At 39.2% G+C, this 15143-nt stretch overlaps 1 protein-coding gene across 1 annotated transcript in view; it reads left to right on the forward strand.

The window, feature by feature from the left end:
• The window catches only part of LOC110790691 (50S ribosomal protein L21, mitochondrial), a 28936-nt gene extending 19529 nt beyond the window's left edge, over positions 1-9407 (forward strand). Inside the window, exons 2-6 of the mRNA XM_021995470.2 lie at positions 5005-6780; positions 6878-6958; positions 8134-8235; positions 8669-8743; positions 8814-9407. Coding sequence (XP_021851162.2) covers positions 6325-6780; positions 6878-6958; positions 8134-8235; positions 8669-8743; positions 8814-8933 — 834 coding nt within the window. The 5' untranslated portion in view covers positions 5005-6324 and the 3' untranslated portion in view covers positions 8934-9407. The remainder of the gene's footprint in view (positions 1-5004; positions 6781-6877; positions 6959-8133; positions 8236-8668; positions 8744-8813) is intronic.
• Positions 9408-15143: the final 5736 nt, after the last annotated feature.

Here is a 15143-nt window from a genome sequence, read left to right on the forward strand (position 1 = left end):
CATAACGCTCGCCCTATAAAGCGCCCGTTACACAGTCTACATCGTTCCAAAGCAAAAGCGAAAGAAAAACATCAAGGATAAGAACTGTCAAAATATACCCATAAATCATTTTCAACGCCCAGAGCTGGGCGCCGATATCTTTAACTCCCCAGCCTGGGCGCTGAATATCTCTGCTTGCTAAATCTTGCCCTGATATAAAAACAAGAAAGAAACACCTATGAATCCTCGCATCGAACGAAGTAATAAGCCGTGCAATCTCACGTAGAAGGTGCTACACTTATTCGAGCACCTGAACAAGGCATGATGAAATACTCCAATGCAAATGATATCCCAACACCTGGAAGAATGTTCTAAGACACGCCGTTAGGCCACACAAGCCTACGTCGCACCATAAGTTCAACCGTCCCACGGTACAAGTCTAAAAGAAGAGTAAGGCATGTTGCACTAATGTAGGCACGACCAAGAGCACGTGTAAAAGAGGCAAAGACTACTTATCGCCCAAATTCAAAATGCAAGCCACACGACTTCTACATTAAGGATTAAAGGTAGCAAAATATTACCTACCACGGAAGGGATAGCTCGCACCTACACGAGCGGAACCCCAAGGCATCTTTCTCGAAAGAACCTACAAAAATCGTACGCCAAAAGGAAGCATCCCAACATGCATACTTGGGAGCTCCAAGCTACGAAACAACCATAGCAAAATTAAAAAAAATCTCGAAGAAAATGTTTGGACAATCGAAAGGGCACGATGTTTGAGCCCACTTCATAAATGGGCCTGAACCCTATCAAGCTTCTAAGCAAACTATTCAAATCAGTCGTTGCTCAAAAAAAAATGAAACAATTCAAGCAATCTGATTAATGGACCGCACACAACGGCCATTCTATGAACGCTCGTTCGCACATACATATCATCATTCACGAACACGTTCAAAAAAAATATAAGAGCGATCAAAGTCTTACACCTCAAGGTATGTTTCTCGGGCCATATAGACTCGCCCAACTATCGCAATAACTGTACGCCTTAAGAGCAACAATTCCTTAAAATAATCGCCCCAAAGCAACAAGCACCGTAGTCCACCAATCGGCTAAGACTTCTCAAGAAAATCATCACGTTCTAAAAACAAAGAAAAAAACAAAAGAAGAGAGAATACATATAACTTCCAAGTGAAATAAGCGAATGAACAAGAGGCCAACTATGTCATCAAGAAACCTCGCCAGAAATTATTTTCAGCGCCCAGCGCTGGGCGCCAAAATCTTTAACGCCCAGGCTTGGGCGCCGAAAATGATCACAGACCCAAAAAAAAACAGCTCTGACTTCTATAGGGCCCTGCCATATTCATTCGACTTTAAAATTGCCGAAAGTCGCACCTCACGGCTTTGTTAAAAGTAGCACGCCACTACAAAGATCGCTCGCACTTACGAGCGCAATCCCAAACACGATCAAGGACATTACGAAATGCGTATCCCCAAGGAACCTCTTCAACAAGAAATGACCGTCAAGTACGAATTCTTGGGGGCACGAAAGAAAATATAGAGTATACAAAGTTAAAAACAATATTCCCAGACTACGCTATACGAAGTCCCGTGTTTGGATGTCTCAAAAAATAAAAAATAAACCGGTTTACGACCTCAAGACAAAGGTCGCTGTTGATACCTATACATAGTCCCCTAATCAAGGACCCAGATAGTGGCAAAATTGAGCCGTAAGGACTAACTCAAAACCATAAAGGATGATGACCACAAGACAATGGTCCGTCAAAGCATGTTGTCAACCCACATTCAGGTTGCAACTAAATCCGAGCATCCCTCGAAAGAATTCGCTCCTGCAAGAATAAATGAAAAGAAATTCTCAAAAGAAATCACAAGAAAAGAAATGAAATAGGGACTTGCCCACCTCAATCGGGCAAGATCGCGGCACACGAATCCCAAATCGAAAAGACGAATTCAGGTTCGCTCACCTCCAGCGAGCGGGGCGTCCACCCTCAGCGGACAGGGCTCGCCCACCCTCAGCGGGCGGGGTCTGCGTCACTAGCCGCGCAGGTCTTCAGTTTTCGAAAAAATAAAGTCTTCAAAATTAAGACAGGCTCGCCATCTTCAGCCGGCGGGGTCTACGTCACAAACCGCGTAGGTCCTTATTTTCAAAAAAGCAAAACAAATTTCAAAATAGATTCGTCCACTTCTATCGGACGGGGTGTCCACCCTTAGCGGACAAGGTTCGCCATCTTTAGCCGGCGGGGTCTACGCCACAAACCGCGTAGGTCCTTATTTTCAAATTTCAAAAACAGATTCGTCCACTTCTATCGGTAGGGGTGTCCACCCTTAGCGGACAGGCTCGCCATCTTTAGCCGGCGGGGTCTGCGCCATTAAAATCGCGCAGGTCCTTAGTCGCTGCAGCGATAATTTTTGCTGGATTTTCCTTCGTTTTACGTCCTATAAAAACAAGGGTGCTGGATTTTCCTTCGTTTTACGTCCTATAAAAACAAGGGTGCTGGATTTTCCTTCGTTTTTTACGTCCTATAAAAACAAGGGGGTTTTCTCGTTTAACTAGCCTTGAAAATGAGAATCTTTAAAAACATTTTTTACCTCAGGATTGGGCTTGGCCAGGCCCAATTACACTTTATAGTTTTGATTTCGAAAACATCTGTAGCTACTCCCAATGACAAAGTGAGGGAGTTTCTACGCACCTTTAGATCCTTCCAATGACAAAGTGAGGAAGTTTCTATACTATCAGTTGACAAATCCCAATGACACGTGAGGGATATGTCGACACTTCAAGTGATGACCCTTAAGTAAAATGTTATCACTCGGGGGCTCGTGAGACCCTCGTAAAACAGGTCACATATACCATGGCTTGTGTGACGCACTCCGTCTAATACTTTGACCATCGTCTTACTCCAAGACTCAGTCAAAGTGGGGGCTAACTGTAGACACCTACTTTTTTCCCCATTCCCGAAAGGGAAAGGTTCGATGATGAAAGCATAAATCTCCACTTGACAACGCATCTCCTATAAAATAAACGAATCTCAATTCCCCTTTTCATTTCACCCGAAACCTGCTATTTATGGAAACCTGCTAAAAATAGTAACTGCCGTAAAGGGTAGCTTCTAAAAGTGGCAAATCATAAAAGATATAAACCTGTCAGAATTAGGTGTTGCATTCCAACATAAATCCTAAATGAGATAGAAAACTGCAAGAATCCTATTCCTAATAGGATTCGGAAATAAGAGTTACGTATTAATTAAAATCCTAACGAGCCTAGAGTTCGTAACGGGCCCAGACGCATTCCGTCATAAAATTGATACGCACTAAAAGACTCGATTAACTATCATACACTCCGGATTCTAAGAATCCGAATCTGACAAAGAAACGGCCCAAACAGCAATTTCAACGCCCAGCCCTGGGCGCTGAAATTGCCTGGATCCTATTTCCAACGCCCAGAGCTGGGCGCCTAAATCTTTGACGCCCAGCCCTGGGCGCTGAAAATACTCGGGACGTGTTTTTTCCTAATTCCTCGAGTATTAGAGTTCCGCAATTCTATCTTTGCACAAACTCTTTCCTATAAATAGACCCCTAAGATCGACGTGAAAAGAACACACAACAACACACAATTATATTCTGAGTATTGACTCCAACCCTTAGCCTAAGCCTCTCGCTGCGAAACTGTTCACACGTTCTGTCGCAATCGATCCATAAATCGAACAGAACGTATCCCGTCCCATAATTGAGATTTGTTAAATAAAAAGGAGAAATAGCAAAGTCAAAGTGGTTAGTTTTTTGAGAACCGTGACGCACCTCTCAAGGGTGCGTCGTAATGTGTCCCTTTTCGATGATTTAACTGCTTTCCTCGCCCTTTTTATGAACTGTTAAACTAACTAAATCTGATTGTTCTATCACGCCTAACAAATATGATATTTTTGGGAAATCGGATTATCATGCTAGGTCCCTTAATGCTATTTAAATCAGATAATCACGATCGAATTAGTATTATATGTTGCATATTGCTAAAATCAACTCAGATTAGTTTAATAGTTAACGCATGTCCCTTCAATTATTTATGCTGAGCTAGTAAGGGTATCCTGCCTCTGGAGTTATCGACGAGCGAAGTACTCCTCTCGGTAGTTACAGTCCCCCGAACCCTCAATCTCTACCTTGCGGGTGTTGAGAGATCCCTACACCAGGGATCACAAGGGTACCTACGGCCGTCGTGGTCAAACATAATTGCACTCCCTTTATGTCACGATAACCGGGTTTTGTCAGTTTTTCTCATTGTCGTTAAAAACTGAATGGCGACTCCTATATTACTAGTCAATTGGGTGTAAACTCACAGGAAATCCAATTACACTTGATTGAATAAAAAGAATCGTCACACCCACGAGGGACGAGGTCACGCATCAGCCTCGTGCTTTTTCGACCCCCTCACACTGATTCTAAAAAAGAACACACTATTTTGATGCCACAGAAATAGAAAGTTATAAGAAAAGAACATTAAAATTTAAAAAGAACATAGAATTAAGAACGAGAAAATTTACCTTAATCACCCGATGCACCTTCATCAACAGCATAAACCTCTTTGAATGCATAAAAAAATTCAAAAAATAGCGAAACTGAAATAGTATTTCGCTTAATAAACTAGTTTTTTGTAAACGTAATTCAATTAAAATCACATTTCAGAGAAAGAAGGAGGAGAAAATTTGTTTTGAACTTTCTCTCTCATAAAATCTCTCTTTTGTTGGGAGAAACTAAAAGCTCTCTTCTTTCTCTCTCAAGAATGTGTTTCTAAAATGAGAAGTTATGAATCCAATAGGAGAAATATTATATATATAGAAAATGAAAAAAAAAAGAAAAAAAAAAGAGGGGGAAAGAGAAGAAATACAAGCCATGATCATGGTAAGAACGGTGCACTTGTTTTTTTTTTTTTGGGTTTTGTTAATTGTTCTTTTATGTTTATTAGATATAAATCTTAATGTTCTTTTATGTTTGTTCTTTTTTCAAAAAGTACAGTATTGAAGAGCAAAGGAAGCTTTTACTTGACCAGCAACAAATGATGTTAAATCTTCAAAAACAGCTGAAGGAACAAGAAGAGAAGCTGAATAAACAGAGCAATTACTCAAAAGAACAAAAAGAGGATGAACCTCAAAGAACATTATAAATAAAAGAACATTATAAATAAAGAAAAAGAACATTATAAATACAGAAAAGAACATATCATGTAGAACACTTATTTTAACCATGTAAAACAACATTACCAATAAAAAAACGAACAACAATAGAGCATAAAAGAACATAATAAAGTAAAGAAAAAGAACATTATAAATAACAGAAAATAACATATCATGTAGAACACTTATTTTAACCATGTGAAAAAAGAACAAGAAAAAAGATAAAAGAACAACAAAAATGGTAAAAGAACAATTTGATTTGAAGTGTATAATATCAAAAGAACAACAAGCTAAAGCAAAAAAGAAAAACAAGCTAAAGCATAAAAGAACAACAAGCTAAAGCAAAAAAGAAAAACATGTTCAATAATTATTTTCTGTATTATTACAATCTCTTAATACATACTTCGTATATGAGAACCAATATATAAAAGAACAAAAGATAAGACTAAAAGAACATATAAAATCGAAAAAAGAACAGAAATCAAAATCATCAGAAATATATAATCAAGATACATTAATCATCAAAATTATCAAAATATAGAATCAAAATACATTAATCAAGGTTATTGAGAAATGCAGAAATCGAAATGATCAAAAAAATCAAAATAAATTGAAATGATGAAAATAACGAACATGGAAATCAAAATCATCATAAATAAGTAATTCGTTTTTAAAAAATTGAAAAATTACCTTCATAAATCGGATTATCAGCAGAGGAATTCAAATTTGAAGAAGAAGAATCAATAGAATTTGATATTGAAGTAGAAAAATCAACCAATATCTGATAATTTTCATTACTTTCTCTCTCCTCTTCACAGTTTCTCTTTCCTTTCCATAGTTTTTCTCTCTCCTCTTCTCAAATTCTGATTCAAAAATTATAAAAAGGAATGTATATATACCAGAAAAATGGAGCGAAAAACAAAAGAACGGCAAAAAAGGGACAGAGCAGTCATTGTTCTTTTTTTTAACAAAAGAACAACGTTTGTTCTTTTTTATCAAAAAACAACGTTTGTTCTTTTCTTCTCCAGATTAAACAAGATATCCGCGTTTTATATGTGACGCGTGTCGTTTGGACACATAAACACCGCTGCACACTCGTATTTGCGGACACCACACCCTAAAAGTTACTGTATACGCCACTGCTTACTTCACACCAACAACAATGGCGTCAAGGCGGTGTTTCACCACTCTCACCCGCCTTTCTTTCAACCCCCTCTTCTCCAAGTCCAACTCTCTCCACTCCCTCAAATCCCTAACTTCTCCCTTCCGTTCTCTGCAATGCCTCCCTGACACTCTCTCTCCTGAATCCCACCCTCATTCATTCCTCCCTCGCTACTTCTCTTCCCGTACTCAAAACCCTAAATCCCCCAAAATCATCGAAAACGACGATGACAACGAAGACGACGACGACGACGACGACGACGATGATGAGGAAGATTATACAAGCGGAGAAGAGGAAAGAGAAGTTTCAAATGAGCCGTCTAATCTAGCTGATAGATCGTATTTTGTGGAGGATAAAATTGAAGAAGCTGCTCATATTGGGTATAAGGTTATTGGGCCGCTTTTGCCTACTGATCGGGTTTTTAAACCCTATGAACCCGCTTTTGCAGTTGTTCAGGTTTGATTTCTTTTCTAATTTTGTAGTTTTTGTTTCGAATTCGGTGTTTTTTGGGTTTAGGGTTTAATTGAGGTTTTTGATTTGTTTTGCGGTTTAGGTAGGATCGCATCAGTTTAAAGTGAGTAATGGGGATTGCATCTATGTGGAGAAGCTCAAGTACTGTGAGGTCAATGATAAGGTATTTCATTTTTCTGATTAAGGCTAAGTTCAGTGATTAATGATCAATATAATTTGTAATAGCATTAGAATTGTTGAAGCATTTGGTTTTCGATTTTCTGGGGAGAAATGACTGATTTTGTTGCCTACACGAAATTGCTGGGAAGATGGTACTGTTTTGAATTATGGTAGTTTTACATTTTTGTCTGTATGCTGTTCTTTCACTGGTAATTAGACTTGTTTAGTGCTACAGATGCTGTTCTTTATCACTGGTAATTAGACTTGTTTAGTGCTACTCGTACTTTGGTGTGAGAACCCCTTTCTGTACATCTTTTTGTTATGTGTCAACATTTTGCTATTAATAGAGCACATATCAATTTTCGTCCATGGTGAAGCAGTTAATGTGTAGTACATGAAAACTGTTCCTTTTTTTTATTGTTCTTTTTCATATCTAAAGAGCTGAGAATGACCAAAAGGAAAGTGGGAAAAACGGTTTATGTATCCGGATTCTTAACAGAAAAGCAAAACTAGATTGACTAAGATGATTGAATTAATATAACCAATTTTCTCTTGAGAGTGCCCACTTGATTACTAGTATGGAGGCATAGTTAGGGTGATGATAAATCTGTGCTGCCCTGTATTGGCTGTAGAAGATATTTAAGGTCTATTTTGATGACAGTCTTGATCAATTATGATAGTCCTTTGTTGCACTTGAAAGAGCAAAAGTACCTTTATGTAGAATGCCTATATACGGTGGTGAACAAAGTACCTCTGTGCAGAATGCCTTGATCACTATAAGCAATGAGGATTTCCTGACTTCGTTGTCCTATTTTGTTTCTAAAATCCTCATTTGATGCATTTCTTGCAAACACTCTAATAACCGTAACCTTACTTCCTAAATCAGTGGAAACTAGCAAGTGTATACTTTTCAGCAAGCGTCCTCTTACATTGAGATGTAGAATTTTTACAAGTGTCATGTGATGCCCCCTGAGCATAAACTGGACATCTTGTGCCTGAAAATTATTTTTGGTTTCTCTCTTTCTTTACATGCATGCATCGATGTTTTAGTGTTTTGTGACCCAAATTTTAATAATTTATTTAAGTTATCTCCATTTCATCAAGTTGTTCCTCACAGTAACTTTGCCCATATATACCAATAATTCAGATTGGTTTATTCATCATTTTGGTGTTCTGCAGTTGATCTTAAGTAAGGTCTTGATGGCGGGTTCACCAACTCAAACCATGATCGGGAGACCTATATTGCCAGAGGTAGCAGTTCATGCTGTAGTGGAGGAGCATGTAAGAAACCTTGTGAAATTTTTATTTATTCACGTTTCTTAATGATTTCTGGGCATATACTGACCTTCAATATTTGAGCATCTGTATTCCGTTAGTCTTGACAAAAGATGATTTCAGCTTCACATGGTTATCAGTTAATTATGAGTTAATGACATGATAAGTTACTTAGCTTGTAACCTGTCTTCATATGATCTCATGTATTTGTAATATATGATAGTTGATAGCAAGCTTTGAATACCTCTAGAAATAAGTGAACACATGATTTCTGGATGGAGGGGCTAAAGTCTGTTTAAGAGGCCACTCATTACTTGGATGTTTTGGAGTTAGAACTGTCTAAGGCACTTAATTTTTGGTAGATTTTTCTGGCATGAAAACTGAAGTTGGATGCATTGCAGGGATAGTAGTTTTAATTCTCCCACCTTGTCATTTTCAGGCTTTAGATGCCAAGGTGATCATCTTTAAAAAGAAGCGAAGAAAGAACTACCGGAGAACCAAAGGTCACAGACAGGTAATGGCAAATTGAGATTCATGCGTGGCTACACTTACAGTTGGTTGCTAATGTATACATGGACTTACAGGAGCTCACCAGGTTGAGAATAACTGACGTAGAAGGAATTGAGAAACCAGAAGCACCACCAGTTGGGAAGACGCCTAAACTATCTGCTAAGAAAGTAGAAAAAGTAGCAATGGATGCGTAGTTGGGGTCTCAACGTGGCAACTGGTCGGATATGCTGAATTGCTGATGATAGAGGCTAAACTCTTGCAAACTGGCACTGGGATTTCATGTCATGTTTGTTGAATTTATGTTATAGGAAGTTTTGATTCTTAACCATATGTTAGGATTTGATGGCGAATCTTGTAGGTGTATAATTTGTTCAATTCATAAACCATCGAGCAGACACGTGCAATTCTTCTCCCTTAAATGAAAGGAGCTGGAGGTCTGCTGAAATGAGTTCAATATCGTAGTTGTCTTCTTGATAAAGTTCCGGTTAACATTATGGAACATCTGTTTGCCAACTTTACCTGTGGCCAGTTGTTCATAGATTTATGTAAGAAATCGCAGAAGGGGTATTTTCGCCACTGTTTGCACATCTTGTTTATTTGTGTTGTATTTGGTCATAGTTCAATAATCAAATTTTTTTGAGCAGAGACACATGTCCAGCTGTTACAAAGACGGTTCACTGATTATGTTTTTTGAATGCAAGGAAATTACCAAGGTAAAATGCTTACTTTTTTTTTAATTAGAGTTATTAGACAAATCTGGTTTTTTTTTTTATTCGAATGTGGAAGCAAAGCTTCAAAGAGAAGAAAATAACAAAACCGCTAAACAAAAGACTAGAGTCCTATACTCAACTAAAACAAGCTAATTCCAACCACGCTCAAGCAGGAACAAGGCGAGGTAACGCCAAGCCCTGTATGTCCTCTTTTAAGATGCGGAACAGCTCCATCGGAATGGTTTCAGTGAATTAACACGTTCTTCTTGATGAACTCCTTGATTGGCAAGCCAATCCGCTGCATGATTGCCTTCACGGAATACATGAACCACTGTGGTTGTCCAGCTTTGAGAGTTAATTAGATCACGGCATTTGTTTATGATGTGAGCACATTCATTCCTCACTTCTTCGTTCCCTTGCAGTATTTGGGTACAAGCTAAGTTGTCTAGTTGGACCTCCAACTTAGCAATCTGCAAGTCCTTTGCCAGTTCCAACCCCCTAGCTAAGGCCAAACATTCTGCCTTAAATGCTGAGCAATGGCCCAATTTGATGGAAATTGCTGAAATCAGATTACCTCCATCATCCCTTATAATTGCTCCTCCACGCGCCGGACCCGGTGATCCTTTCGCGGCTCCATCCGTACTGAGCACAAACCACTCACTCATAGGTGTTTTCCATCTTATGTTCACTTCCTTCTTCTTCCTCTTGTCCACTTCTATTTCTCCTGCATCTTCTAGGCTTCTCTTGGTCTCTTTGTATCTCACCTGTATGAAAGCCCCGTAGTCAATGGGAATTTCGTTGTTGCGACCAAACACTATGCTGTTGCGCCATCTCCAATTCCACCATAATACAATACTAAACAACATTGCCCATATAGGTAGGCCAGGTTCGTCTTCATGGGTTTAATTTTTACGTGAACCATTGTTTCAGTGATGAGTTGTAGGATTCAGTTGTGTCTGCAGGGCCTCCAAGCTTTTTCCATACCATTCTTGCCAAGGGGTAGTCACGTAAGATATCATGGGATATGTCTTGATTTATTGTTGCTAGCTAGTGGGGAATCAAATTCAACTCGTGATTAGAAATCTTCTCCTATAACAAATTAATAAATTATAATTAGTTACCTATTTATTAAATTTTCAGCAACGTAATTATACTTTAAAAGTCCATAAATAATATGAAATTATAGCTTTTAGGTTAACTAATTAACCTAATTCATTCCTTGAATCTCTAGCATGAAAATCATTTTAAAACATGCATTAAAACCCTAAAAATAAAAGCTTTTATACTTTTAATACCTCATATTTTGTTCTCACTTTACCTTATCCTAAGAGCACACACAACCTTGACATGTAGCTTGAGTCAAGTGATAATTGACAGGACAAAATGACTACAATGATGACAGTGTACAAAGGTCAAATTTTAATTAACTTGACCCGCGTCGCATATGTGACCCAAGGTCAAGTGCATTAAAATTGGAGGAGGGACCGATTTAAGCTCCACTTGCAGTTGCATCGGCTGTTTGTGTGAGGGGGTCGAAAAAGCACGAGGCTAATGCATGACCACGTCCCTCGTGGGTGTGACGTTTCTTTTTGTCAAATCAAGTATAATTGGATTTCCTGTGAGTTTACACCCAATTGACTAGTAATATAGGAGTCGCCATTCAGTTTTTAACGACAATGAGAAAAACTGACAAAACCCGGTTATCGTGACATAAAGGGAGTGCAATTATGTTTGACCACGACGGCCGTAGGTTCCCTTGTGATCCCTGGTGTGGGGATCTCTCAACATACACCCGCAAGGTAGAGATTGAGGGTTCGGGGGACTGTAACTACCGAGAGGAGTACTCGCTCGTCGATAACTCCAGAGGCAGGATATCCTTACTAGCTCAGCATAAATAATTGAAGGGACATGCGTTAACTATTAAACTAATCTGAGTTGATTTTAACAACATGCAACATATAATACTAGATCGAGCGCGATTATCTGATTTAGATTGTATTAAGGGACCTAGCATGATAATCCAATTTCCCAAAAATATTATCTTTATTAGGCGTGATAGAACAATCAGATTTAATTAGTTTAACAGTTCATAAAAGGGCGAGGAAAGCAATTAAATCATGGAAAAGGGACACATTACGATGCACCCTTGAGAGGTGCGTCACGGTTCTCAGAAAACTAACCACTTTGACTTTGCTATTCCTCCTTTTATTTAACGAATCTCAAACTATGGGACAGGATACCATCTGTTCGATTTTTGGATCGACTGCGACAGAACGCATGATCAATTTCGCAGCGTGAGTCTTAAGCTTAGGGGTTGGAGTCAATACTCAGAATATGAATTGTGTGTTGTGTTCCTTTCCGTCGAACTTGGGGCCATATTTATAGAAAAGAGTTCGTGGAAAGATAGAATTGTAGAACTCTAATCCACGAGGAATTAGGAAAGAACACGTCCCAGGTAATTTCAGCGCCCAGGGCTGGGCGCCGAAGATTTCGGCGCCCAGAGCCAGGCGTTGAAAATAGGGTCTGGGCCGTTTCTTTGTCAGATTCGGACTCTTAGAATCCGGAGTGTATGAGACTTAATCGAGTCTTTTAGTGCGTATTAATTTTATGACGGCATGCGTCTGGGCCCGTTACGAACTCTAGGATCGTTAGGATTTTAATTAATACGTAACTCTTATTTTCGAATCGTATTAGGAATAGGATTCTCTCGCAATTTCTATCTCATTTAGGATTTATGTTGGAGTGCAACACCTAATTCTGACAGGTTTCTATCTTTTATGACTTGCCACTTTTAACAACTACCCATTACGACAGTTACTACTTTTAGCAGGTTTCCATAAATAGCAGGTTTCTATAAATAGCAGGTTTCGGGTGAAATGAAAAGGGTGATTGAGATTCGTTATTTTATAGGAGATGCGTTGTCAAGTGGAGATTTATGTTCTCATCATCGAACCTTCCCTTTCGGGAATGGGGACAAAAGTGGGTGTCTACAGTTAGCCCCCACTTTGACTGAGTCTTGGAGTAAGACGATGGTCAAAGTATTAGACGGAGTGCATCACACAAGCCATGGTGACCTGCTTTTGCGAGGGTCTCACGAGCCCCCGGGTGATAACATTTGACTTAAGGGTTATCACTTGAAGTGTCGACATATCCCTCACGTGTCATTGGGATTTGTCAACGGATAGTATAGAAACTCCCTCACTTTGTCATTGGAAGTATCTAAAGAGGCGTAGAAACTCCCTCACTTTGTCATTGGGAGCTACAGATGTTTTCGAAATTAAAGCTATAAAGTGTAATTGGGCCTGGCCAAGCCCAACCCCGAGGTAAAAATGTTTTTAAAGATTCTCATTTTCAGGGCTAGCTAAACGAGAAAACCCCCTTGTTTTTATGGGACGTAAAATGAAGGAAAATCCAGCACATCGTTCTCTTTTTGGAAAAACGGAAAACCAATCCTTTTAATTTTTTGGAAAAAAGGAAACCCAAAAAAGTTATCGCTGCAGCGACTAAGGACCTGTGCGGTTAGTGACGCAGACCCCGCCGGCTAAAGATGGCGAGCCTGTCCGCTAAGGGTGGACACCCCGTCCGATAGAAGTGGACGAATCTGTTTTTGAATTTTGAAAATAAGGACCTACGCGGTTTCTGGCGTAGACCCCGCCGGCTAAAGATGGCGAACCTGTCCGCTAAGGGTGGACACCCCGTCCGATAGAATTGGACGAATCTATTTTGAAATTCGTTTGTGCTTTTTGAAGATAAGGACCTACGTGGTTTGTGACGTAGACCCCACAGGCTGAAGATGGCGAGCCTGTTTTATTTCGTTTTTAAAGATTCTATTTTCCGAAAACTGAGGACCTGCGCGACTAGTAACGCAGACCCCGCCGGCTGAGGGTGGGCGAGCCCTGTCCGCTGAGGGTGGACATCCCTGAATTCGTTTTTTTTTTTTTTTTTTTTTCAATTTGGGAACTCGTGTGCCGCGGTCTTGCCTGATTGAGGTGGACAAGTCCCTATTTCATTTTTTTCTTGAGATTTCTCTTGTGAATTTCTTTTTTTTCATTCTTGTAGGAGCGAATTCTTTCGAGGGATGCTCGGACTTAGTTGTAACCTGAATGTGGGTTGACAACGGGTTTAGACGGACCTTTGTCTTGTGACCGTCTTCTTTTGTGGTTTTGAGCTAGTCCTTACGGCTCGATTTTTGCCACCACTTGGTCCTTGATCAGAGGACCATGTACAAGTGTCAACGGCGACCTTTGTCTTGAAGTCGTAAACCGGTTTTATCTTTTGAGACATCCAAACACGGGACTTCGTAGTTTGGGAATATTGTTTTTAACTTTGCATAATATATTTTTTTTCGAGCCCCCACGCACTCGTGCTTGACGGTCATCTCTTTTCAAAGAGGTTCCTTGGAGATGAGCATTTTGTAATGTCCTTGATCGTGTTTGGGGATCGTGCTCGTAAGTGCGAGCAATTTTTGAAGTGGTATGCTACTTTGATGAAGTCGTGGAGTGCGACTTTCAGTAAAGAAATCGACAATTTTCGAGTCGAATGGATACGGCAAGGCCCTATAGCAGTCAGGGCTTCTTTCAGGTCTGGGATCATTTTCGGCGCCCATGCCTGGGCGTTAAAGATATTGTTATTCGGATGGAACACTACAAGAGGGGGGGTGAATTGTAGTATGGAACTTTCTAGCCAATTTTGCGGAATTATAAAGAAACTTTAAGCAAGTAGAGAAACAATGCAAGAGAGATTTTACGAGGAAACTTTCTACGCCCAACTAGAAAGAAAACCTCGACCCACTAGGGATTTCAACTTAAACTCTTTTCACTATAGGGCAACAACTCAGTTACAAACCTATAAGGAACTCGGGCATTACTTGAGTTCCTCTACGAACTCAAGTTCCAATAGTTGTTCCTCAAACAACTACGCTCTCACTGACTTCCCTAGAAGTCTCTCTTGACTCTTTTGCTTCACTCAAAGCCTATCAGCTTCTCTCTCATAGACTTCACTCAAAGCCTCCCCAAATACAACAGGAACTCACTCAAGTTCCTACCTAATTTAGATACAAGAATTCACTCAAACCCTTGTTCAATTCCCCATTATAAGAGTTCACTTAAACTCTTTACCAACTCTCAAAATACAGATGTTTGATAATTGATTAAACTTTAATATGTAGAAAGTGAATAACTGTAAAGGAACTCGGAACTGACAGGAACTCGGAACTGCAGGAACTGACTAAAAAACGTGGAACAAATATATCTTCTTTAATTACCTTCCACGTAAACCAGACTCTGTGGAATGACCGAGAAGTCAGACACTCTTGAATGAATGAGAAAGCTCTCCTTTTATAGAGGAAGAAACCTCAACCACTTTCTCCATAATCTTCTCCACTAACAACCACTAAGCCCTTCAATTTAGGCATGATCCCATGACTTTAGTCAGTAGAGAAAATCATGGAGTTAGGGCTAAGCATAATCAGGTTTTCCATGATCTCCTATTATTTCTCCACTAATGTAGTTTTTCCAAAACAACGTAAAACAATGATTTTAAATTTTCTAAAACAAAACCTTTTAAATCTGATTTTAATAAAATAGAAAAATAAATTTTATTAAAATAAAATAACTAACAATCAGATTTTATTTTACAAAAAGATTAATTATTTTTTATTTATTAAAAATAAAATTTTAAACACATTAAACTACA

This window comes from Spinacia oleracea, chromosome 4 (genome assembly GCF_020520425.1).
Source record: "Spinacia oleracea cultivar Varoflay chromosome 4, BTI_SOV_V1, whole genome shotgun sequence".
NCBI classification, from domain to species: Eukaryota; Viridiplantae; Streptophyta; class Magnoliopsida; order Caryophyllales; family Amaranthaceae; genus Spinacia; species Spinacia oleracea.